Source organism: Pantherophis guttatus, chromosome 6 (assembly GCF_059756535.1).
Source record: "Pantherophis guttatus breed Tessera chromosome 6, ASM5975653v1, whole genome shotgun sequence".
Lineage (NCBI taxonomy): Eukaryota > Metazoa > Chordata > Lepidosauria > Squamata > Colubridae > Pantherophis > Pantherophis guttatus.
The window spans coordinates 26,361,677-26,386,498 of NC_142068.1; the positions used below are offsets into that span (position 1 = coordinate 26,361,677).

At 36.6% G+C, this 24,822-nt stretch overlaps 1 protein-coding gene and 1 long non-coding RNA gene across 2 annotated transcripts in view; one reads left to right on the forward strand and one right to left on the reverse strand.

Moving 5' to 3' along the window:
- Window positions 1–23,665, forward strand: part of GPR149 (G protein-coupled receptor 149) — a 36,218-nt gene extending 12,553 nt beyond the window's left edge. The window contains exon 4 of the mRNA XM_034439185.3: window positions 22,999–23,665. Within this exon, the coding sequence (XP_034295076.2) occupies window positions 22,999–23,571 (573 nt within the window). The 3' untranslated portion in view covers window positions 23,572–23,665. The remainder of the gene's footprint in view (window positions 1–22,998) is intronic.
- Window positions 1–24,822, reverse strand: part of LOC117678265 (uncharacterized) — a 37,851-nt gene that overhangs the window by 1,702 nt on the left and 11,327 nt on the right. Inside the window, exons 3-4 of the long non-coding RNA XR_004594975.3 lie at window positions 22,508–22,738; window positions 21,434–21,629 (exon numbers count right to left, since the gene is read on the reverse strand). This is a non-coding gene — a long non-coding RNA (uncharacterized LOC117678265). The remainder of the gene's footprint in view (window positions 1–21,433; window positions 21,630–22,507; window positions 22,739–24,822) is intronic.

Consider the following 24,822-nt stretch of genomic DNA (forward strand, 5'->3'; position numbering starts at 1 on the left):
GTTATTGTCCTTGACTTCTTTGTCCCGGCCCTGTCTACTTTGAGGAGTATATCATTCAAAAAAAAAGTGTGGTTGGCAGCAAAAAGTTGCACATGCTGATTTGTTTGTAAGTGTAACAAGTGCTAAGAATTTCAGGGTCTAAGCTTTCTAAGTGATAAGTCACTTTGCTACTCAGGTTTGTAAAAAACATAGCCATGTTCTAAATTATAAATTGGTCAAGGCAATACTCAGCATAGTAAAACGGATTCCAATGTATTTCAGTGGAAAATAGTAATAGCAATAGCACTTAGACCTATATACACCACTTTACAGTGCTTTACTGCCCTCTCTAAGCAGTTTACAGAGTCAGCATATTGCCCCCAATAATTTGGGTCCTCATTTTACCCACCACGAAAGGATGGAAGGCTGAGTCAACCTAAATCAGAGATACTTTACTTTAGCTATGTTGCAAATAGGATAGGTCTGTATTTATTTTGGCAGTTAAGATGCAAATTGGGAGAATAGTTATATATGAATTATTACTGATTTCATTCTAATATAAGCATAATTTAAGGAAGGCATGATTCAATTTGAATGTTTGGTTTAAGAGGGCAAATATTTAATTTAAGCAGCTTCAAATTCCTGCACCTGATTTTGAACAAAAATAAATACTGGTAACTTCAGACTATAAGGGGAAACATAAAAACATCTGTAGCTGCTTCATTTTTTTAAGGATAATAATATAAAAATACCAGTAATGGTAAATCTTTTATTTACCTCTGCTGAGTTTGGACTGAATATTTTCACTCCAACGATTTTAAAAAGGATATTTCCTTTGTACCTCTTGTAAGACAGACGTAGTGCAGATAAGGAAATGGCAGCAAATTAGCTTGCATTTATTCTAATCAGGAACTGTAGATAGGTAAGAATCTATAGAGAAGTTATGTGCCCTAAGACTGTGTCTTTGCTACTTCTCATTCTTTGGTTTATTGGATGGCCAGACAGATTGGCATAGGAGATCAGCAAACTTAGCTTTTCATTGGAAAAACGTTTCTGGGTGCCAGGATGGGTAGATATATTAGTGAAGCTTGGGCCCTTCTGAGCAAGATTTGGTTGCTTGTATGGCAATATTAAGTAGTAGAGGTACCAGAAACAAAGCTCACAGAGAAAAAGCTGGCATAGATAAAGTGGCATTTATAGAGGTGATCTTCACATGAACCCCTCATGTTTAAAAGTAGTAAATATTTGAACCAATGACTAGAAATGTTAGCTTATACCTGTTACTTAATCCTGTCCAAATTCTTTTTGAGCCAAGAGCATGTATTTTATAAGCTTTCAGCCCATAGTCCAAGTGGCTAGAACTTTCTTTTTAATTAATTTTCCAGTTTAAATTAAATTGATTTTAATATTTGACTTCACCCCATGCACCACTCAATCCTGGCTCTGTTTCTACACCCCAAAGTGTAGAAATACACTTAAAAAGTACTTTCCTGCTTTGGAAAAAATAAAGAAAATAGTCTTTAAAGCAAGCAATAATGATGCACAAGATAGGTTGTAGACTATGGGTGTCCAACCTTTTGGACTGCCTGGGCCACATTGACTGAAAAGAAATTGCCTAGGGCCACATATAAAATATATAATACAATTAATGTATATAAATAACAAACATCCTTTATTATTTTATAAATCTTTATAAATGTATACATTAGGGGTGGGTTGCTACTGGTTCACCCCGGTTCGGGCGAACCGGTAATGGCAGCGGTGGGAGGCTCTGTCCACCCACCCAGATGTCATCAAAAATGGTCTGCGCATGCGCAGAAGCACCACACGCTCACGAAGCGAACACACGCACCTGCGTGCTCCCAATAGCAAACCGGTAGTGCTGGGATTTGAATCCCACTACTGGTATTCATCTTGTGGAGTTGCATTACTAGCTATCGAAGGATGCATGCAGCCTATGGCCACAGGCTGAATACACCTTTTGTAGACTGTAGATTGTAAAAATAGGTAGAGTGGGCAGAACAGAACAAACTGGACAAGTTTTCCCCAAATAGTGCATTTTTTCAGCTGCCATTTCTTTAATATGTATTATGTCAGCAATGGGGACACACTAAAACACTCTTTTTAAAAACTGCATGATCCACCCAATCATCCCAGCCCCAGGTTCAGAAGAGATTTTTTTTGGTTTATATGTTTGGACACTGTCCCATAATTTAAATTTAAAAGGTGATGGTTTAGTGTCATCCATTTGACAATAATTGTCTTGGGAAGGCTGACCTTTATTTGATTTTCATTATGATACTCAAATGCAGTTATGTTCTGAGTACCTTTGAGCTACTTTGCCTCATTGCATGCCTGTTCAAATACTTTGGAAGTCTCATAAAATGTCAACAACTTTTAGAAGCTAGTTTTTCAGCTTTTGTCTATAATGGAAAGATCATAGTATAATCTCTTGAAAATTTTCTGAAATCTTATCCACATCTATTCAGTGGCAATATCAAGCAGTATTTTTTCACTATCCAAATGAACATATGCTTTTTTATGTCTCTTTAGCTGAGGTTGTGGTTAAGTTGTAGCTTACATAGTACTTTGACAAAACCTTGCTTGTGCATGTGAGTAAACACATGTTCATTGTCTTAGTATGTTACGTGACATGTGTTAAGACTTAACTTTGTCTTAGTCTAGTATCTTATGGAAACATGGACTATGGGGTTTGTGAGTACAGTTTTACAGGCTTATGATAGTTTTCGTTGTGTAAATTTGCATTATTTTACTTAAAAAATTACACTTCTGAGGTTTCTCCTTCTTTCTGAGTTTGGATTCCTTAATTTATACATTCTAAAGGCAAATTGCAAGGCTGAACATTTGAAACCATCTGTTCATAGAAGGAAAACTGATTGTATTAAGAAATATTTTCAAATGAGCAAGCTCCAAATTCACATAGTGAGTGAGAAAGCAGGAGAGAAAGAAACAAAACTATCATTATCCCACCACTCCCCAAAAGACAAAATTGGCTTTCAGAGCTGTCTCACTGAAATGAAACAAAAACAAACACTTATAGAATAGGTTGAGAATCAAAATTCTCTCCCCAACACAAATATGCATACAGACTAGAAAAGTCCCTTCTTCTACCTCCATCCCATCACAGTAGACTATGTGGTCAGGATAAATACCAGGCAGCAATAATGCCACCATTATTAAGGCCAGAAATAGCCTCAGTTATCAGAACCAACTACAGTCATCTTCTATGACCTTCAAACCTGACATTTGATGAAAGTCATTATTCTATAATGTAATCAGAAAGCTAGATCTGCAGATACATAAGAACAAGGTAATGACATATTCTTTCCCACACAATAGCCCCTCTCATTGGCACAATCACTTGCGTTTGCCTCACTGGATAAATATGACTTCTATGTAGCTGTAGTTGAGAAGAGCATCGCACACAAAGAAGAAACCATTCCACTTTCACTGATTTACCATAGGTACAGAAATGAGAAAAACTTTCCGGGTAGATAAAAATATGGAACTATGAAAGAGAGTTTATTTTGCTCAAGTTAAATATTGAAAATAGCAATACAAATTTGGTTTTTTTCATGGCAAAGAAAGGAGAAGCACTGGAACTCACCATACTGAGCAAAAATATTACATGCAATGCACTTAGTGACTTCAGGGATATTTGCTATTAAAAATTAATGATGAATAACTAAAGACCAAACTCTTTTTGGGAACAGACATTGAGCTCACTCATCCGCCTAAGGAAATCAAAAAGAACGTCTGTTGTTTTAAAACCAATTTAAAACCACCCAGAGTTAAAAACAACCAAAATAACATAAAAACAGCAGCTGAGAAGATTCACAGACACTCAGACAAGTCATGGTACCCATGCTGTTGGTTTCTTTGCTTTTTTTCAAGATCATGTCATCTGCCACAACCAATGTGTTTTGTTGCATAGCTACAGTCTTTTCATTTTAAAGCACAGCTCTATGCAAATTTTCTTAGAAAAAAAATAAACTTATGTTGCTATAAATATTACCATCTAAATAACTCTTTGGATTCTGATATAAAAATGTCTCAAAGGCAATAGTTTCTACCAATTCTAACAGGTACAGTCCATTAAAACAGAGTGTCATAACTATAGTCCAAAACATCTTGATGTTATTTGGTTGCCTACCTGGAACAGAGAGACTGTGCTTCAGTATAAGCCAACTTCGTATGAATAATTAGAAATTAAATTGAGGCTTCATGTTGTCATTTTTCTGCCCTGTCCTGCCTACTGTATTAAACATTGGTTCTACTGCAGTACATTTCTTATATAAAAGCTATAGGATTTATGCACCATTGTATATATGTCACCTAAATACTCCAATAATTTATTTAATTTATATATTTAAAAGGCTTGTATCATTGTCCACCTTAACTCTGAGAAGCTTGCAATAACAGTAAAAGCAAATAACTATAAAACACGAACACAAGTCCATAAAACAAAAACCTGGTTGAATTAGAATTCAACCGACCACCAATGTGATTCCTTCAATACCCAGGTTATTCTACTATAGAATCTCTCTCTGCCATGATAAGGCAAACAACTACATGGCTTTTAAATGATATAGGGTAATTTCAGGTAGAACAAATTGTAATCAAACCATGAGCTGACAAGTCCATGAATTACCATTGTTAGTCCAGTAGTGGGATTCAAAAAAATTTACTACCGGTTTTATGGGGCGTGGCTTGATGGGCATGGCATGGTTTGGTGGGCATAGCAGGGCAAGGATACTGGAAAATCTCAATTCCCACCCCACTCCAGGGGAAGATTACTGCAAAATCCCCATTTCCTCCCAATCAGCTGGGACTTGGGAGGCAGAGAATAGATGGGGCCGGGGCCAGTCAGAAGTGGTATTTACCGGTTCTCTAAATTACTCAAAATTTCTGCTACTAGTTCTCCAAAACTGGCCAGAACCTGCTGGATACCACCTCTGTGTTAGTCCCTCCTAATCCAGAAAGATAAGAATATTTTCAGAACAGTAACATAAAGAAAAATATTTCCCTTGTAAGAGTTTTTTGAAATGCTGATTTGACATCAGCAAAAACCAGTGTAGATCAGAAGCAATTATAATTTCTTTTTTTTTAAGAGGTTAAATTCATAATTTTGGATAATTATTTAGTCTATCTGTTATCTATCTTTTGCTTCTTCTGCCTTATAGTTTATTGTTTTATCACGTCTCTAATTTTGATGTTTTCAAAAGCATAATTCAGGTCACTGACATTATGTCTTTTTCTACTGCAGTATCTGAAGTTCAAGATCTCTATATGCAAGTTCAGTTATCTTCTGAATTCAAGAGTAACCATTGGCTTGCCATATATTTCTTGAAAAAATCAGGAGAATGGCAAAAATAAAAACAAATTAGAACTGATCTCAGGCTAGGAAAAATAGATGGAGTATATTGGTTTATTAATGACTGATTTATTACTCTACTAAATTGCACAGTATATGACAATTTCCTTATCATCATTTTCTGTTTTCAGTTTTTGAATAAATGTTGTTCCTTATGTATCATGGAGAGAAGCAAATTGTTTCCCTTTTAGTGACATCACAAATGTTATCCTGTGGTTTTTCTTTAAAGCATTCTAATTAATAGTTCACTGCAACACATTCAAGATAATGATTTTCAATAGAGCACATAGATTAAAAATGCACAGTTGTGTCTAAAAATTGCTTTTCTATCCGAAAATTAATTGACCTGAGAAAATCAGGTCAATTAATCATCATCATCATCATCATCATCATCATCATCATTGCCTCTTGCTAATATTGCTAAATAAATATTAGCTTTTATTTAACTAGTATTGCTAAATAAAATTAAAATTGAAGCTGGGACTAATTCTGATTCTGAAATAGTCCATGAATCTCAAACTTTAATCATAGTTTAAGAATGCTGTAGATCCATGTCATTTAAAATTGAAGGAATTTCATCAAGAAATCAATGACTTCATCAATGACTTTTAATTAAACCCACTAGGTTATCGCAAAAGCCTTGAAAAAATATAGGAAGAAGTTTTGAAATTAAAATTGAATAAATAAATTTGAACCTCTTCATGGTATAAAATTCCTGCCTCTGCTCCTCTAGTTTTCCTTGCAGTTTCAAAGACTGTTATGTTTGATTATATAAACCTAAACTCACATATTTCTAACATTATGGCTAAGATTGGACGACTTCAATTGCCCCTGTCCTATTGTCTTCCAGGCCAATCTCTCCCTCCTTCCCTCACTCTCTCTCTCTCTCTCTCCTGCTGTTAAATAGCAGTTTGTTAGAAGCAAAAATATGTGGTTTTGCAAGCTCAGGTTTTTGTTTCTGCTTAGGAAGTTAGGCAAATTACTTCCTCCTAGCCCCACCAATTTGCCTTCTAGAAAATGAAACTCAGAACCATATTCCAATCCAGGGGTCAGCAACCTGCAGCTCTGGAGCCGCATGTGGATCTTTCGCCCTTCTGCTGTAGCTCCCTGTCACTCAAAATATGTGTCACAACCACCAATGTGTGACACCGGCCAGCATGTGATTTATTGAGCTTTTAAACCCCCAGTAGGCCAACCATGGATAAATCCAAGAAAAGAAAAGTTTCAGAAGAAAACAGAATGTTTAATTCAACAGCATATGGTGGTTTTGTGGCAGCTCAAGAAATAGTCAGGCACGGGAAGAGTTTTGTGGCTCCCGGTGTTTTCTTTTCTGTGGGAAAGGGTCCAAATGGCTCTTAAGTGTTTAAGGTTGCAGAACCCTGTTCTAGTCAATAAGTCCTATATATGTTCTTAGTTAACTCAAAAGAATGCGGACTACATCATTTTCAGCACTAATTCCAAAAGCTTCAGGCTCTTGATGAATTCTTTCATTAAAATGGCCCACTCCTTCAGCATAATGCTACTTTTGGCCATAAAAAAAAGGAGAATGAAAATATTTTTGTTATCTCTTTTTATCTAGTTGAAGGTCAGTCATACATACATACATACATACATACATACATACATACACATACCAGTGGTGGGTTTCAACATTTTTTACTACCGGTTCTGTGGGTGTGGCTTGGTGGGCGTGGCATGGCTTGGTGGGCATGGCAGGGGAAGGATACAGCAAAATCCCCATTCCCATCCCACTCCAGGGGAAGGTTACTGCAAAATCCCCATTTCCTCCCGATCAGCTGGGACTCTGGAGGCAGAGAATAAATGGGGGCGCGGCCAGTCAGAATTTTTACTACTGGTTCTCCGAACCACTCAAAATTTCTGCTACCGGTTCTCCAGAACTGGTCAGAACTTGCTGAAACCCATACATACATACGCAGAGGTAGCACATGGATTTCCCCATGGTAATATTTTACTTCTTAGAGAGTTTTGAAACAGAAAGAGTAATGTACTTCATGTTTGCTTCAAGAAATTTATTAATAGAGGATGGTGGAGAATAGATACCTTACCAGGGCTGAGCTGTCCACTTGACTCTTGCCTGGAGCTCCCCTGTTTAAGGGTCTTTCAAATACTAGACTTAGCACTCTGCAGAGGGCATTGTGCATTCCCTTCTCAGCACTGAACTAAAGAACTTGGCACTTTGCTAAAGACACGGGTTGTGTTACCAGCCTTTTCCTCCACCCTTCTCTCAGGGTCATCTTGAACTTGCAAAATTGATGCTGTTAGTCTCCTCTCATGATTGTTCACTAGCATTTTTCTCTAATGGGAAAACTCATTCGGTACATATACATTAGGCAAAATGAATTTGATTGGGCCTTGTACTCTATTCCTTCAGAAAAGTTTTATTATATTATAGGAATTCTTCATTTAAATAGAGCTTTGACAACAACAAGGCTTGATCAAAAGAAATCTTTGCTGAAATTTAGCTATTCATTCATACGACTTTGGTCTCTGGGGGGATCTTTCACTCGTTTTTAGAAATTAATCTTCATCAGACTTCTACATCACTCAGATTAGTAAGAACGGCACATTCTGTGCAGGACTCTTTATGTGAGAACATAACCATACTACTTCTTACAGCACTAAGATATATGTAGATTGAAGCCCCACAACAAATCTATGCACATAATTCAATATATTTCATCACAGGGATTAAAAAAACAAAGGTGCATATCCATCACATTTTGTTCACAGTTCTGATGGTAAGGAAAAAAGAAAAGAGCAACTTTGTCATTATGCTTGCTGATTTGTTTATTACATTTACGTATAGCTGGTTGCTTGCTTTCCTATATTGAATTTATAATAATTTGTTTAATTTATGTGCTGCCAAACTCCTGGTGATTATATTCTTTCTCCCAATAGGTGATCAAACAATTATTAAAGATAACAAATAATTTTTTATTTATTTTTATTTATTTTATTTATTTATTTTTATATGCCGCCCTTCTCCGGAGATTCAGGGCGGCTTTCAATGCGTTAAGCAATAGCCTTCATACTTTTATATATTTTATACAAAGTCAGCTTATTGCCCCCACAATCCGGGTCCTCATTTTACCCACCTTAGAAAGGATGGAAGGCTGAGTCAACCTTGAGCCTGGTGAGAATTGAACTCGTAGTAATTGCAGGCAGCTGGATGTTAAATGCTGCCTTAGTAGGAGGCATTAGCTTCCTACGCCACTCAGGCTCCAATTTAAATTCTTAGGACTTTAGCCAGCATTTTAAAAATTCATCAAAGATAAATAGCCTTGAAGTGTTTTCTTTACTTTAAAAAAATAGTAATAACTTTACATTTCACTACTATAGTAGTCATATTTTTCAACAGCAAGTTTAGGTTTATTCATATTGTTTCTATATCTTTAATATATATCATTCATACTGTTTTGAATGCTCAAACTCATAACAATTATGATAAATAATCTTTTCAAGGATATGCTTTTCTAGGGAACTCTTTCCTTAATGTTTGTCATTTTATATATAATGGTAATTGACTGAACATCAGTTCTTTTTGCCAAGTATGTTTCACTCTCCAGGAAATGGAGGGGGGATAAAATTAACACTTTGAGGAACAATTTTGGGCATTTTGAGAAACCATCAAAGAGAAGCAGAAGAATTGAAGAAGTTGCATCTAGGGAGAATCAGATTTAGGAAAGACTAGTCCAGAAAGCTGTTTTTGAGAAACAGGATTAGCTATCTCCATGCAAAAGCATTGGCTCTTTGAAACTTGTTCACTTAGTAGAGTTTTTTCATATCTTATGCTCCCACATCAACCCTAGTAGTAAAACAGGAGATCCTCATTTTAAGTAGTTATATATGTCAAACTGATAAAACAGAATAGCCATCAGAACAGTGTGGAATTATTATTATTCTAACAATGTCTTCTTACCAAGATACAGATTTGCCTATCAGTAAATTCTGGAGGCTTAATGATACTCTCTGTTTCAGTTTTCAAAGCCTTAATTACTTCATGGTAGGAATCAATAATTCCACTTCTGGAAAGTGCAGACACTTTTAATGGAATTAAAAAAAAAAAAGAGCAGGCCTTGTGTGGGACATAACTATAACCAGATGTAAATCACAAAACTGATTTTTTCCAAAATGAACATTCAATCAGGTGAGGATTTCTGATAAAACAAAAGCAATCCTCTCCAGATTAAAAATGCCTACATATAGGCCTGTTCTCCAGGATTTAAATTCTAGAGTTTTTTTCCCTTACCTTCCCACTCAACAGATATGAGTTATTGCCATGATGTCCTAGAAGGTATATTATTTAAGTTAACATAATAGATTTCTTTAACTTCTGACTGCAATTATTTTTTCCTTAAAGAATGATGGCCTGAAACAGCAGAGTGGTAACAGAGTGACCAGATGAGATATAATTCTTATTTCTAAATGCTTGATATGAGTATTGCTGAACTGATTGAACAGGAGTACCATAGGATTAAGAAACTGAATGTTTTTGTGGAGAGGAAATTTACTATGAAGTCAAACGCAGACAGAATTCATTTTTTTCTCGTACTTATTTATTAAAGTTCTACACCACCCATCTCACCTAAATGACTCTGGGTGCTTTGCAACCCATCTCAATGAAAGAACATTGGATAAGGTTTTTAAAAAAGGTCGACTTGTTTAAATTTCTTCCCTAATGAACAGTAGTCACAAAACAAAGCAGAATTCCTTTGCTTTATCAATAATGGATGCAATAAGAAGGGTATGTTAAGATAGGATTCCCCAATCAAGGTAGGCTGTTGAAAAATGGCTACAATGGGATGAGAAAACTTATGTTTTTACAAAAACTGAAACTATGATATGTATGTTCCCACAGGTATTTTTGGAGATGAGGTGGACACTGTAGCCTGCAAGGCTTTATAACTCACTACCTGATTTTTCTATAAAAGTTAGGGCACGGAACTTTCTGGATAGTAAATGTGTCTGTCAGGTGCACTAGGGTATTAGATTACCCACAGATACCTTGTATTAGGATCTTCAGGATTAAGGATTTGGGAATGGTAATGAAATTGTCAGGGTTCCAAGCAATCAATCCATTGCAAGCAAAAATTCCGAGGCAGGTGAATTCCTCAAAGAATAGCTTTATTGGAAATATCAAATTGGCACATACTGTATCTGGTGAAAACCAATTCTGAGGGACCCCTTGATTTTCACCTAATTAAAAGTAAAAGTTTTTCCCTCAGCCCCAAACAATCAGTCACATGGTCCAATCAAGGCAGCATCGTCCTTCTTCCAGCCAGGTGTGAGAACGTCCTTGGTTCTCAGAAGAAAGTATTTTATTTTGACTATGTAACCCCAGCTATCTCTAATCCCCCCTCCTTATCCCTCAGCTCCAGAGTGGCAATACTGAAGCTCCAAGATGGCTTCGGTTTTCTACATACTCTTGATCAGGAATGTTGTATCTCTTATTAATCTCAGAACTATTGTTAAATTTTACATATGCCTTTTCCAGAAGCAGGTCTCAATTTAATAGGCTTTATTCTTGTATTCTTATAGGGTAGCAGCTCTGGGCCCATTTCTTCTCCAAGTCAATTACAGGAGATATTTAATTCTTACTCTCCAAAGTTCAGTTGTTACACAACAAATTGATGCTCAAGGCAAGGAGACTTGCAATGCCTATTTATTTTTTCTTTTTGAAAAACGTAATAACAAAACACTTATCATTGTCACCCATTTCAGTTGCTGCAGTCAGGTCGCTTTGAAGGCTAAAAGCAATGGCCTATTGTTTTTCATAGTTTCCACGCAGAATGCGCAAATATTCTAAAAGCTAAAAAAAAACAAAAACAAACCCAACCCCAACTATTAGTAGGGAACAATAAGCGAAAAGCAATATGAGTCCCAGACAATCAAGAACATATTCAAGGAAACAAAGGTGTTGACATTTTGAATGTCATTACAATATATTAAATGAAGTGGCTCCCAGTGGATTGAGCTTTGTATTTCAAGGTTAGAAAAGAAACATGAAATGGTGAAAAAGAACGCAAGCCACATCTTCTATCTTCTCTGAGACAATGATTTTAAATTTAAAGTAGCTATGCCAATATAATCAGACCAAAACTATTAGAATGCATAAAATTATATCGTAGGTAGGTACGTAGGTAGGTAGGTAGGTAGGTAGGTAGGTAGGTAGGTAGGTAGGTAGACAGACAGGCAGACAGACAGATGCATAAATGCATAAATGCATAATTACATACAGTCTATATATATTCTAATTTCCCATATGATTATATAGAATTGTGTTAGAGCAAAGGCAAGCCATTTAGAATATTCCAATCTATTACTTATATGCAATATCAGATAAGTATTACAATTTGAAATGCTACCTCTCTTATTTATGTCAAATTCATATGGACCATTCTGAGAATGTGCTGTTAGGACTGCCAGAGGAGTTCATCCAATTAGAGTGTTCAATTTTTCTCAGAGACAATCTATCCCATTTTTCTCTATAGTTGTCTCTTAAAATAGTAGCATAAAAGGATATCATAGAAAGAAAAGCATTCCTGTTTGAAATTCTGTTCCATCTAAATAGATATTTTCCAGACAGCAGAAAATGCATGTTGCGCTCTTATTAGACACTGGGGAAATGCCAAACGTCACATGAAATGCATTAAAAACTAGTATTATTTTTCCTACACAACATCATTTTTCACATTAAAGTTTGACAAAATGATAAATATATTTAGGCCTTATTTAAGTCTTTTGTACTTGGAACTTTTAAGTATGCCTGAATTTGCAAATTTGTTGAGGAATTGTACATTCTATTGAGTTTTACTCTCTCTCTCTCTCTCTCTCTCTCTCTCTCCTATCTATCTATCTATCTATCATCTATCTATCTATCTATCTATCATCTATCTATCTATCTATCTATCTTCTCTCTGTCTCTCTTTTCTATCTATCTACTATCTACAAAAATATTCTACTATCTAAAATAATAGATTATATTGCCAGATGGATTGGTCACAAATATATTTTTGTATGATTTGGACCAGTGGTGGGATTCAACTAATTTAACAACCAGTTCTCTGCCCTAATGATTTCTTCCAACAGCCAATTGCCCAAACTGCTCAGAAAGTTAACAACCAGTTCTCAGAATATCATAACTCTCCAAAGGTTAACAATGCTGCTTGCTATTTTTAAAAAAACAAATAATACTCATAGATGTATTAGAGCAAAATCTGCTAAAAATGCATATGTGGGAAAATAATAGAGAAAAGCATATTACATTAGAGAAAGATATTGAAAATGGGAAAACTGCCAACAAAAATGCATTTACTGAAGAAATCTCCAAACTCATACTAGTTTTTAATAACGTCTTTAAAAGATGAAAACCTCCCAATCAAATTGAACCTGCCTTCAAATGAGCAAAAGCAAGCAAAGAAAGAAAAATCTTGATTGATTGGAAAAAATGAAGTAAGGATAAATAAAACTGACTGATTCTCAGTTCTTATTCTCTTGCCTTGTCAGGACTTTGAAGCATTTATACAGTGCTTGAAAAAGTTCTGCCCATTTTTTTCTTCACCTACAAGCTCATCAGCCAACAACTGACATTTCGGTGGGCTTCTTATACAAATAAAACTCATTCAGATATTCACAAAGTTGATGGAAACAAAATGAACCGAACGTTGTATTTTCTTAGGGATGCATGTAGAGTGAGTTCTACACAGACACAAACACACACACACACACACACACACACACACACACACACACAGAGGGAGATAGATAGATAGATAGATAGATAGATAGATAGATAGATAGATAGATAGATAGATAGATGATAGATTGATCAGAGGTGGGCTTCAGCAGGTTTTGACCAGTTCTGGAGAACCAGTAGCGGAAATTTTGAGTAGTTTGGAGAACTGGTAGTAAAAATTCTGACTGGCCCGCCCCCATCTATTCTTTGCTTCCCAAGTGCCAGCTGATCAGGAGGAAATGGGGATTTTGCAGTAACCTTCCCCTGGAGTGGGATGGGAATGGAGATTTTACGGTATCCTTCCCCTGCCACGCCTACCAAGCCACGTCCACCAAGCCATGCCACACCCACCAAACCACACCCACAGAACCAGTAGTAACAATTTTTGAAACGCACCAGTGAGATAGATAGATAGATAGATAGATAGATAGATAGATAGATAGATAGATAGATACATACATACATACATACATACATACATACATACATACATACATACATTCATACAGGTAGTCCTCGACTTATGTCTACTACTGAGCCCAAAATTTCTGTTGTTAAGTAAGACATTTATTAAGTGAGTTTTGCCCCATTTTACGACCTTTCTTGCCACAGTTGGTAAGTGAATCACTGCAGTTGATAAGTTAGTAATCCATCTGTTAAGTGAATCTGGCTTCGCCACTGATTTTGCTTATCAAAAGGTTGCAAAAAGTGATCACACAACTTTGGGACATTGCGATGATCATTAAGTATGAACCAGTTGCCAAGCATCTGAATTTTGATCACATCACCTTGGGGATACTACAAAGGTCATAAGTGTGAAATATGGTCATAAGTCACTTTTTTGAGTGTTATTGTAACTTTGAATAGTTCACTAAATGATCTATTGTAAATTGAGGACTACCTGTACACACAGGTACACACACACACACACACACACACACACACACACACAATACAGCCTTCTTTAGACTTTCAACAAATGTAAGAAAAAAGATGAAATGTTGTTATCTTGTATTGTGCTAAAAAGAGTCAGAAGTCAACACCTTTTTTCCTTCCCTTATGCCTCATATTTTCTTTCCCCCTCTCTTTTGCCTTCCCTTAATTTCCTATTTTTATTTTTATTTGTATTTTATACATTGATGAAACAATAAAAGTCATAATGAATTCCAACAAATGTAAGAAAATATTATTTTGGGCCAAGGGACAGACCAGGAAACTGTAGTGAATTACTTTTTATTCTATCTTAATATGCTATATTACGCTTTCAGCCATTCCAGTTTATACTTGCATGGTGAGACGTGACTCTCTGAATAGATTCCCATATTACCTGGATTTTGAACCAGGATGTTCAAGTAATATAGTTTAAGCACTACATAAAAATTAAAATTTCATCAACTTCAACTTCTCCTAGAATAATTGTCATATTTCAGCCTGAATTATATACATTACGTTCTTAAAATGAAGTTTATTATTTCCCAGGATAGTTTCCTTAGTTCCCCCTATTATGTGCTGTTTTAAAAACTGAACAGTCGGTACATTAGAAGCAATTTTAAGGCCAATATAATACACTAAGCTAATAATTCTGTAGGAAAAAAAGATACAAATCATGCAAATGTCATAGGAGGTAAATTTAGTTTTCTTGGCATGTTTCTCTGGCATCTGATTTCTATTTTAACAGGAATGTGCCTCGAGATATAAATATAAACAGATTGCTACTGTTTTGCTTGAGCACTACTGCAATACAATTTGGGATTTTGAAATATTTCTTTCAATTCTGAATAAGCTCCACATATATTTTGGCTCTTTAGAGAAGTCAGTAATTAAGCTGGATGCATGTCTGAAATACTAACCCTTTAATACAGGGGAGGGACAAAAAAAGGGGGGGAGGGATGTATGCTTTTTTTTAATCTAAAAATACAATTATAGTTTTTGTTCCTTTGAATTATGGAAAGGTCAAAATCCATGTTTATTATATTACCTACCAAATTATTTCGAGAGTTTCTTCCTGTGCTTTTATTCAAGAATGGAGAATCATGTCTGATATGTATGGATTTGCATTCTCTGTGTTAGAGAGACAGAAACACAGAGAAAGGGAAGCTGTTGTTCTTGCTGCCACAATTTTCTACCATGTCCTTAAGGTGGTAATAAAGAATTAAGCTTGTGTAGCTGGGCTTCCTGCCTGAAACAATTGAAGAACAGACTCTCTATGAGTGGCACTGTAACTTGGTGTTTTTTTTTAACAATGGCAGTTTTTATCTTGTCAAGATTATCTGCTCTTCAGTTACAATAATTAATTTTCTTATATGAATGAATGAAGGCCATTCACCCTGAAAAAAAAAAACCTACAGCCTCAGTTCTCAGGGCTCCAAAAAATGGATTCCACTTTGACGCACTTAAGCAGAACACACTCCCATGTACTTGTAGCTGTTCTTTTCTTGTCCAGTTGTGCCATATTCCACAGAATATCTTTTGATATTGAGAGTTTTCATAGAATATCTCTCCTCTTATATTTAAAAGTGATAGGCAGCAGCAACAGTAATATGATTTTCTACTGATTGATGGTCAGATTGGGACTCCCCAGTTATGTAATATAATGTCCTAGAATGGTTTAGACCTTTTGGGGCATTAAAATAACTGTTCTTACATTGCAATGTTGGAAATGAAATGTCCACATTAGGTAACTATAGTGGATGTTGCAGCTGCCCCATTAGAACAAGTGCTAAAAAATACCAATGCATGCTTGGCCTACATTAAAAGGATGGTGCTGAAATCACAGGAGATAATATTTCCATTGCACTCTGCATTGATTAGACTAGAGTTGGACAACTACATAGGAAAAAGAAATGGGAACACAGCTAATTCTAATTCAGTATACAGTAACCTAGCCTCACACATGCCTTGGGCCCATTTATTCAAGACAGAGATGTACAAGTAGATCACAACAGAGGAATTAGAAAGGGAATTAAACATGAGATGTGGGAGTGAGAAGAATGAAGACGAATGAGGAACTGAAAGAACTCAGACTGGACAGACATACTAAGATAAACAAAAAATTAGATCAGACACAAATAACATCTGAATAATAAACAGACTTGGAGGAATGTATGGTCACTCTTAAGAAGACATAAGCAAGCAGAACCCCACCAAATAACTGCTCAATTATTCCATTTTCCTCTCCCTCTCCACCCATTTCCCAGCAGATTAAGCTGCACAGCAAGCAAATGTTAACAAGTGAAGTGAGAAAATATAAGCAGAAACAAACAAACAAAAAATGTCCAGCCCTCAAATAGTTTTTCAAGGCTGTCTATTAAAGTAAAATTCACTGGCCAGCTACTCATATGACTGAGAGTCTGCCACAACAATCAACTGCCTTTCTCTGTGTTTCCCACATAAGAAATTGCCCTTGCAAACTTGCATATACTTGTTACAATACCAAAAGCAGCAGAAAAGTTAACATTCCAAACAAAATGCTTTGAAAACTTCCAATTGGATCCACAGTTTCAGAGCTAGGCCTCATTTTGATAGAGGGGTGACTTGAGCAAAGTGTCATCAAATCAAATTACCTTTGCACTGTCTTATTAAAAAAGAACAATAAATGTCCATTTTCTGTTTATTTTGCTTGTGGAATAATGCCTTTCTGCCACAACTAATTTCCATATATGATATGTCTTTCAAAAATTTATCCTTTCCTCTAGATCAGGGCCTGTAAGTGTTGCCATGAAATTGTAATTTTTTTAATGTGACTGGGTAACCCTGCTCTTCTTAACTTTCCTGACACATTCCTCTATGCCTCCCTCTCGATCGTGTGGCATTCCTAGTCTTTTTTCTATCTGGGGGTCAACTAAGATATCTGAGCGATATCTCCTTGGTGCTGCAATATCACTCTTTTACTCTTCAGTAACTGAAGAAGCTTCTCGAATGACAAGTGAAACATTTTCAATGAAAAAAAAAAAGAAACCAAGAAAATCCAGTTGCCTTTTAAAAAGCACTTTTGGGATGCAAAGAATTGTGCAACAGAGCAGTTCACTCAAATGTACCCCCTTCCTCAAAAAAGTTATTTGAACATACAAAATAGAAATTATGTACAAATATGTTCTTTCATCAACAATTTATGAAAAATAAACCCAATATTTCTCTCATTGGTAATTAATGGTTAAAGCTTCCCCCTCTTTGTTTGATACATTTTTCTGGCTCATGGCCAGATCTGTTTCAGGCGGCTTCATTCACTTTGAACCAATATCCTGGAAACAAAACAAAGATTCAGCAGTATAGTGCTGTCTAGTCACATTTAGGATTAACAGCCGTCTCCTCTCTTTATTAAACTCATCAATCTATAACAGTCACTGCTGTTTAGGTCCATCTTAGTTGCCAGATGCTGTATCTCTTCTATTCCCTTTCTATCTCCACTCCTTGTTCTTCTTTCTAGGTTTCCTCTTGTAATTTAAAATTCCACCACTGATGCCAGCTCAACAGATCCTTCTTCTCCTCTGGGAATATCTTTCTATGAGAAATTAACTATTGAATTACTCTGAACTTCTCTTCAGCAAACTAAAACAAAACCATTCTTTGGGTTTCTGAACAGAGAATGTTCAGAGAATGTTGTTCCTCTAATTCTTTCCTACAATAGCTACTAGCTGTCCAACTAATTCTCTCCCCTTGGTTGTCTCCATTCTTTCCTGATAAGGAGAAAGAACTTAACGCCACATGAGTTATTTGATATAATTTTAACTCATTTAAACATCAAATACATTCCATCAAATTTTACCTTTGTTTTTGTCCCACCCATTTGCCCTACTGTAGCTACTTTATGGACTAATGCCTAGTGCGCATCACTCCAAAGCTGTCTGTCTCCATTTCTAAAATGTTTCCCACATAAGAAATTGCCCTTGCAAACTTGCATATACTTGTTACAATACCAAAAGCAGCAGAAAAGTTAACATTCCAAACAAAATGCTTTGAAAACTTCCAATTGGATCCACAGTTTCAGAGCTAGGCCTCATTTTGATAGAGGGGTGACTTGAGCAAAGTGTCATCAAATCAAATTACCTTTGCACTGTCTTATTAAAAAAGAACAATAAATGTCCATTTTCTGTTTATTTTGCTTGTGGAATAATGCCTTTCTGCCACAACTAATTTCCATATATGATATGTCTTTCAAAAATTTATCCTTTCCTCTAGATCAGGGCCTGTAAGTGTTGCCATGAAATTGTAATTTTTTTAATGTGACTGGGTAACCCTGCTCTTCTTAACTTTCCTGACACATTCCTCTATGCCTCCCTCTCGATCGTGTGGCATTCCTAGTCTTTTTTCTATCTGGGGGTCAACTAAGATATCTGAGAGATATCTCCTTGGTGCTGCAATATCACTCTTTTACTCTTCAGTAACTGAAGAAGCTTCTCGAATGACAAGTGAAACATTTTCAATGAAAAAAAAAAAGAAACCAAGAAAATCTAGTTGCCTTTTAAAAAGCACTTTTGGGATGCAAAGAATTGTGCAACAGAGCAGTTCACTCAAATGTACCCCCTTCCTCAAAAAAGTTATTTGAACATACAAAATAGAAATTATGTACAAATATGTTCTTTCATCAACAATTTATGAAAAATAAACCCAATATTTCTCTCATTGGTAATTAATGGTTAAAGCTTCCCCCTCTTTGTTTGATACATTTTTCTGGCTCATGGCCAGATCTGTTTCAGGCGGCTTCATTCACTTTGAACCAATATCCTGGAAACAAAACAAAGATTCAGCAGTATAGTGCTGTCTAGTCACATTTAGGATTAACAGCCGTCTCCTCTCTTTATTAAACTCATCAATCTATAACAGTCACTGCTGTTTAGGTCCATCTTAGTTGCCAGATGCTGTATCTCTTCTATTCCCTTTCTATCTCCACTCCTTGTTCTTCTTTCTAGGTTTCCTCTTGTAATTTAAAATTCCACCACTGATGCCAGCTCAACAGATCCTTCTTCTCCTCTGGGAATATCTTTCTATGAGAAATTAACTATTGAATTACTCTGAACTTCTCTTCAGCAAACTAAAACAAAACCATTCTTTGGGTTTCTGAACAGAGAATGTTCAGAGAATGTTGTTCCTCTAATTCTTTCCTACAATAGCTACTAGCTGTCCAACTAATTCTCTCCCCTTGGTTGTCTCCATTCTTTCCTGATAAGGAGAAAGAACTTAACGCCACATGAGTTATTTGATATAATTTTAACTCATTTAAACATCAAATACATTCCATCAAATTTTACCTTTGTTTTTGTCCCACCCATTTGCCCTACTGTAGCTACTTTATGGACTAATGCCTAGTGCGCATCACTCCAAAGCTGTCTGTCTCCATTTCTAAAATGTTGCATTCAGGATATTTATAGCTTGCCATTCATCACGGAGATCTAGGCAGCTCTCCAGAAAAGAGTACTTTTTACTATATATTTTAAAAAGCTCTAAAGACAGAAGTAATGATACTATGTATATTTCAGTCAATATTATATCCTTTTGAAACAGTCAAACAAGAAAATAGTGAGGACCTGATTTATGGGAGAGGCAAGTGAGAAGAAACATAGAAACAAACAGTATTGCTAGAACAAAGTTGTAAATATTCTTCCAAGGATTCATTTGGACATTTTCAGCATTTTCATCAGGAACAAATCAATGTAGGTCTTCAGACTTGTAACCTGAAGAAAAATCACTTTGGTGTTTGATAGTGTTTCTCTCACTCAGACCAAAGTTTTCCTTCCAAGTAGTGGCTGAATAGAATTAAACCCAGGTCTGTGGTAGGTTCCTATGAAACTTGAATTGGCTTTCAACTGTACAATTCCATCCTTCCTTCTGTGTGATTTGCTACCTAGTCCCATTTTCTAGCTATGATACAGGAATGTGAGCTTGTGCTTATATATAGATTGCAAGAGTGGAAAATGGTTGGCTTGTGAATGAATTAATGTACAGTATGTCCAATCTCCCATCTATCCATTCATCCTCTATTCTTTCCAAGTCCTTTTTCCACTTGCTGAGCGGCACTGCAGTATGTCCTTGTGGAGAAATATGTGGAAAGAAAAGTTGAATGAAGACTATAACTCACCACCAGAGAAAATGAAATATGTTCTTTAAATTAAATTGTTCCACATAGACATTGTCATTGTTTTTCATGGATGTTTTCATTACACAATTGCTCATAAAGTTTTTCAGAGTAATGAAAGCAACATCTTTCTTTCTCGCTCTCTCTCCCCCCTCCCTTTCTTTCTTCTCTTCCCTCTCTCCCTCCCTCCCTGCTTCCTTGCTTTGTGTTCCAAGGAGAGAGCAGAAAGGTAGAAAGGAAGAGCAATGAAAGGACATGGTTAACAACAGAAAGAGAGAAAAAAATAGATCTCCCAAATATATCTGGTAGTTGTTGCCTAATTATGGTCTTGCACACAATTCCATAATTAGAAACTGTCAGCCCACCTGTGCAAACCAGACAGGAAACATGATTAGATGAGTTAATTCTACCTTACTGTAAGGTTACATTAACAGAATCTTGCAAGTCTGAAGGTCCAACTGCCCACCACTCCTTTTAACCACCTGATTAATTAGGGCAGATACTTCCTACATTTCGTTCTCTGACTGTTAATCCATCGGGAGCTCCTCCCTCACTTATCGGATTGTTTCCTAGCCCAGCAATCCACAAACTTTCCAGCTTGGCGGCCCGGCCCAGCCTGGCCCAGCGCAGGGGAGGCATGTGAGTGGCAGATGCACACCAGGGGTGGGTTCTATTTACCTTTACTACCGGTTCGTAACGGGACCATGCACAAGCAGAAGATGACGTCAGGGTCGGTGGGCGAAGCCTCTCACTGGTTTTATTACCGGTTCTATAGAACCGGTGCAAACCAGGGGCACCACCACTGATGCACACATGTGTGCACAGCTCCATTTGTCCAGGCGCAAAGCTCCATTCACGCGAGCGGAGGGCACTTTGCATGTGTGTACATGCTTGCCTGCTGCTTGCACAAGTGGAGCTTCATGCACGCACGCTTGCCCCTTTCTCCCATGGCCTGGTTTCAATAGGCCACACCCTGGTAGTAGGCTGTGACCACCACAGCTCAATAACATTCATAATTTCTTCACCATTTGGATTACTGATTTCATTGGTGAAACTAGATATACTTTTCAGACTTTACACACATTTTCACTTGACATGCTTTTCTACACTGACCAGAAAGACAAAATAGATCCATGTATTGGTGGTACAGGTCATCATAATTAAGGCACTCAGTACAGAAAAAAGTACAAGATTTTTCTTTTGAAAAAAAAAAGCACAATTTGTTAATTACCTGTAGCATGGAAATCTGGCTATTTTTTTCTTGATATTCATATCTTCTATAAGCTAAGCTTGTGTGTATTCAGGAGTAGATTGAGGAGTTTCTCTTTCCAGAAAAGTGTGTATCAGATTGTCGCCTTGATCTCTTAAAGTTGATTCTCTCTCTTCCTATTTTTAGAAATAATAAAACTTTCTGCACTTTCAACAACCTGGGTAATGAAAAAAATGAAAAGGAATTCATCTTTCATATGTTTTTTCTATTACAAATATATTTTATATATTTTTCTACTGTAGAGATACAGGTAGTCGTCGATTTGCGACCAAAATTAATTCAAACCCAAAATTATAGTCATAAGTCATTATGATCATAAGTCAAACATCACGCTTCTGAATGGAAAATAACTTTACAACAACACAGTACGATTGACTTGCAGGGCCGCGCAATATGCAATAAGTTCACATGGTGCAGTAGGATTGTGTGCTTGTTAGTAGGATTCACTGGGTTAGGGATTTTTCTTTTACTGTCTTTCACTGTGAGTTGTATTGAGTTGTGGGGGTGCACGAAGGGAGGCTCGGCCAATCTCATTGTATACATGTTGTATTCTGACAATAAAGGTTTGAATTGAATTTGCATGACCAGATTAAAAATTACATTTTTGCAACAGTCATTAAGCAAATGTTAAGCAAACCTGGGGCATTTATTGCTCCATTTATTGCTGGAATACAGAAGTAAAAAGAGTGCAATACTGCAGGCTACTTCTGCTGACTGCCAGCTGCTAGCAGTTCGAATCTCACCGGCTTAAGGTTCACTCAGCCTTCCATCCTTCTCAAGGTTGGTAAAATGAGGACCCAGATTGTTGGGGGCAATATGCTGACTCTGTAAACCACTTATAGAGAGGGCTGTAAAGCACTGTGAAGCGGTATATAAGTCTAAGTGCAATTGCTATTGCACAATTGGTTGTAAATTGAGGAATATCTGGCTGTAGTGGCTATTTGGCCCAGTTCATTTACATGTTATTTTTTTTTGCCTTTAGTTTATAAAATTATACACTCTAACCCAATCAATTTATCAACATAATCAACTCACTGATTAATAATTATTATTTGATACATCCCAAATGAGCAAACGAGATTAATGGGTAGAAGTTCTTTGTCCAGGAAGATAATTATTCAATTATGAATCTCTGGTAACTTCACATTGTTTTCAAGATACCAACATATAGCTCTGATATTCTCTGGAGATCTTCTCTTCAAGTATTAACCAGGGCTAATTCTGCTTAGCTTCCAAACTTAGAAAACATTGGACAGGTGCTGATACCTGCAAGGACAAAAATGGTTAAAAAGTAAAAAGAATAGTGAGTTTTGTGCAATTGTGTAGGAAACAGAAGGAGTCAATACATTCAGAATAAGAACTGTGAATAAAGAAGCGTATATTTTTATACCATCAATGACATCTAAGGCCTTTAAAAGGTATTCTCAACACACAGCAGTGAAAATAATGAGATGTAACTGGATTGTTGACAACTGTTTTTTGCTTGTGGCAGCAACACTAAATAATAACCATTTTTCTCATTTCAGCGTTCAGGCGGTGCCTTAGCTATTCCTCTGTGTGCATTTCAAGGAACTGTGTCTCTCCAAGCTCCCACAGGAAAAACCCTCTCTTTATCTACATATGAGGTAAGCTCAGAAGGACAAAAAATCACTCCCACATCCAAGAAAATTGAAGTGTATCGCTCCAAGAGTGTGGGCCATGAGCCAAATCCCGAGGATTCTCCAACCACATTTACTGACACCAATGTGAAGATTCACTTAGAGGTGCTTGAAATTTGTGACAATGAAGAAGCCATGGACACTGTTTCTATCATTAGTAATATTAGCCAATCGTCTGCCCAGGTCCGTTCTCCATCTTTACGTTATTCTCGGAAAGAAAATAGATTTGTCTCATGTGATTTAGGAGAAACAGCGTCTTATTCACTCTTCATACCATCAAGCAATCCCAACAGTGATCTGAACATCTCCATTCCTGACACTGTCGAAGCTCACAGGCAGAATAGTAAAAAACAGCACTTGGAAAAAGAGGGTTATCAAGAAGAAATACAAATGTTAAACAAAGCATACAGGAAAAGAGAAGAAGATGGGCTTGGCAATTAAAACAGAGAAAAAAGGGACTGTGAATAATTTGTACCCTCATTTTTTAAGTTTGCTTGGACCCTGAACCATTTATTCATGGCATTTGAGGAAACAATTGAATAACATTAATGCATTCATAACAGAATGCATTAATTACATCCTTTGTCCAAAAGCTGTTTTAAGCAGTATTGCTATATTCCTTAGGAATAGGGTATCAGGAAAGGGCAGATTTCCCTCTCTGCCTTCTGAAGAATTACTGTTGGAAGTTTGCTTGATGAGGTAACTTAAATCTCTACTCTTAATGCCAGTTTTGCCGCACTAGCAGTGGAGCCAAAAGTGAGGCCTTTGAGGGATACGTAAGGGAGGCTGTGAATCCTGGATTAAAAATTGAGGTTAAAGGATTGCAGCCTCCCAGCCAACAATCTCAGAGGGACCATGAGTTACCTCGGGCCCTCAGTCTTCATTAAAAAGAAAATGGATTTCTAGCTTTTATGGAATTTGAGAAGGGAGGCAAAATGAATTTAGCCTCAACCTTATGATTACATTGTAATATTTTTGATAAAAGGATAAAGATGGTTTCGACTTCCCACCTAGCCTACAGCTCTGGCATTCTTTAATGGTATGATATCCAATTACTAACCAGACCTGACTCTGTTTGGTTTCCAAACCCAGACCAGCTCCACCAGGTGCAGCACTATTCAGGCTATTCCTTTCACCAGAAAGGAAATAACTATCATCTTTCAGTGTATTTAGCCAATATAACAATAGCCGTGAGTGGCCATTTGTGAACAATGTTGAGTGTAGAGATTAATGCAAAATGGCTACTTGTTTACAGAAAGAACATTTTGGTCATAACCCAATGATCTTATTACCCTCTTGGAATAGTGATTAATGACCAACAAACATTATGGATGTCATAGACAAAATAGGAAAACCATTGTAAGCAACTAGCACCATCAGAAACTAGATCTGCTATGAAAGCTATGAATATACAGAATGCTATATACTGCTTTCATCAGAATGTGGTTAGGGCTAGGTTGAATCTGGAGAGCTCATAATACTTTTTCTCCTATTCAGTTTAGAATAGAATAACAGAGATGGAAGGGACCATGGAGGTCTTCTAGGCCAACCCCCTGCTTAGGCAGGAAACCCTACACCACTTCAGACAAATGGCTATCCCACATCTTAAAAACTTCTAGTGTTGGAGCACTCACAACTTCTGGAGGCAAGTTCTTCCACTGATTATTTATTCTAGCTGTCAGGAAATTTCTC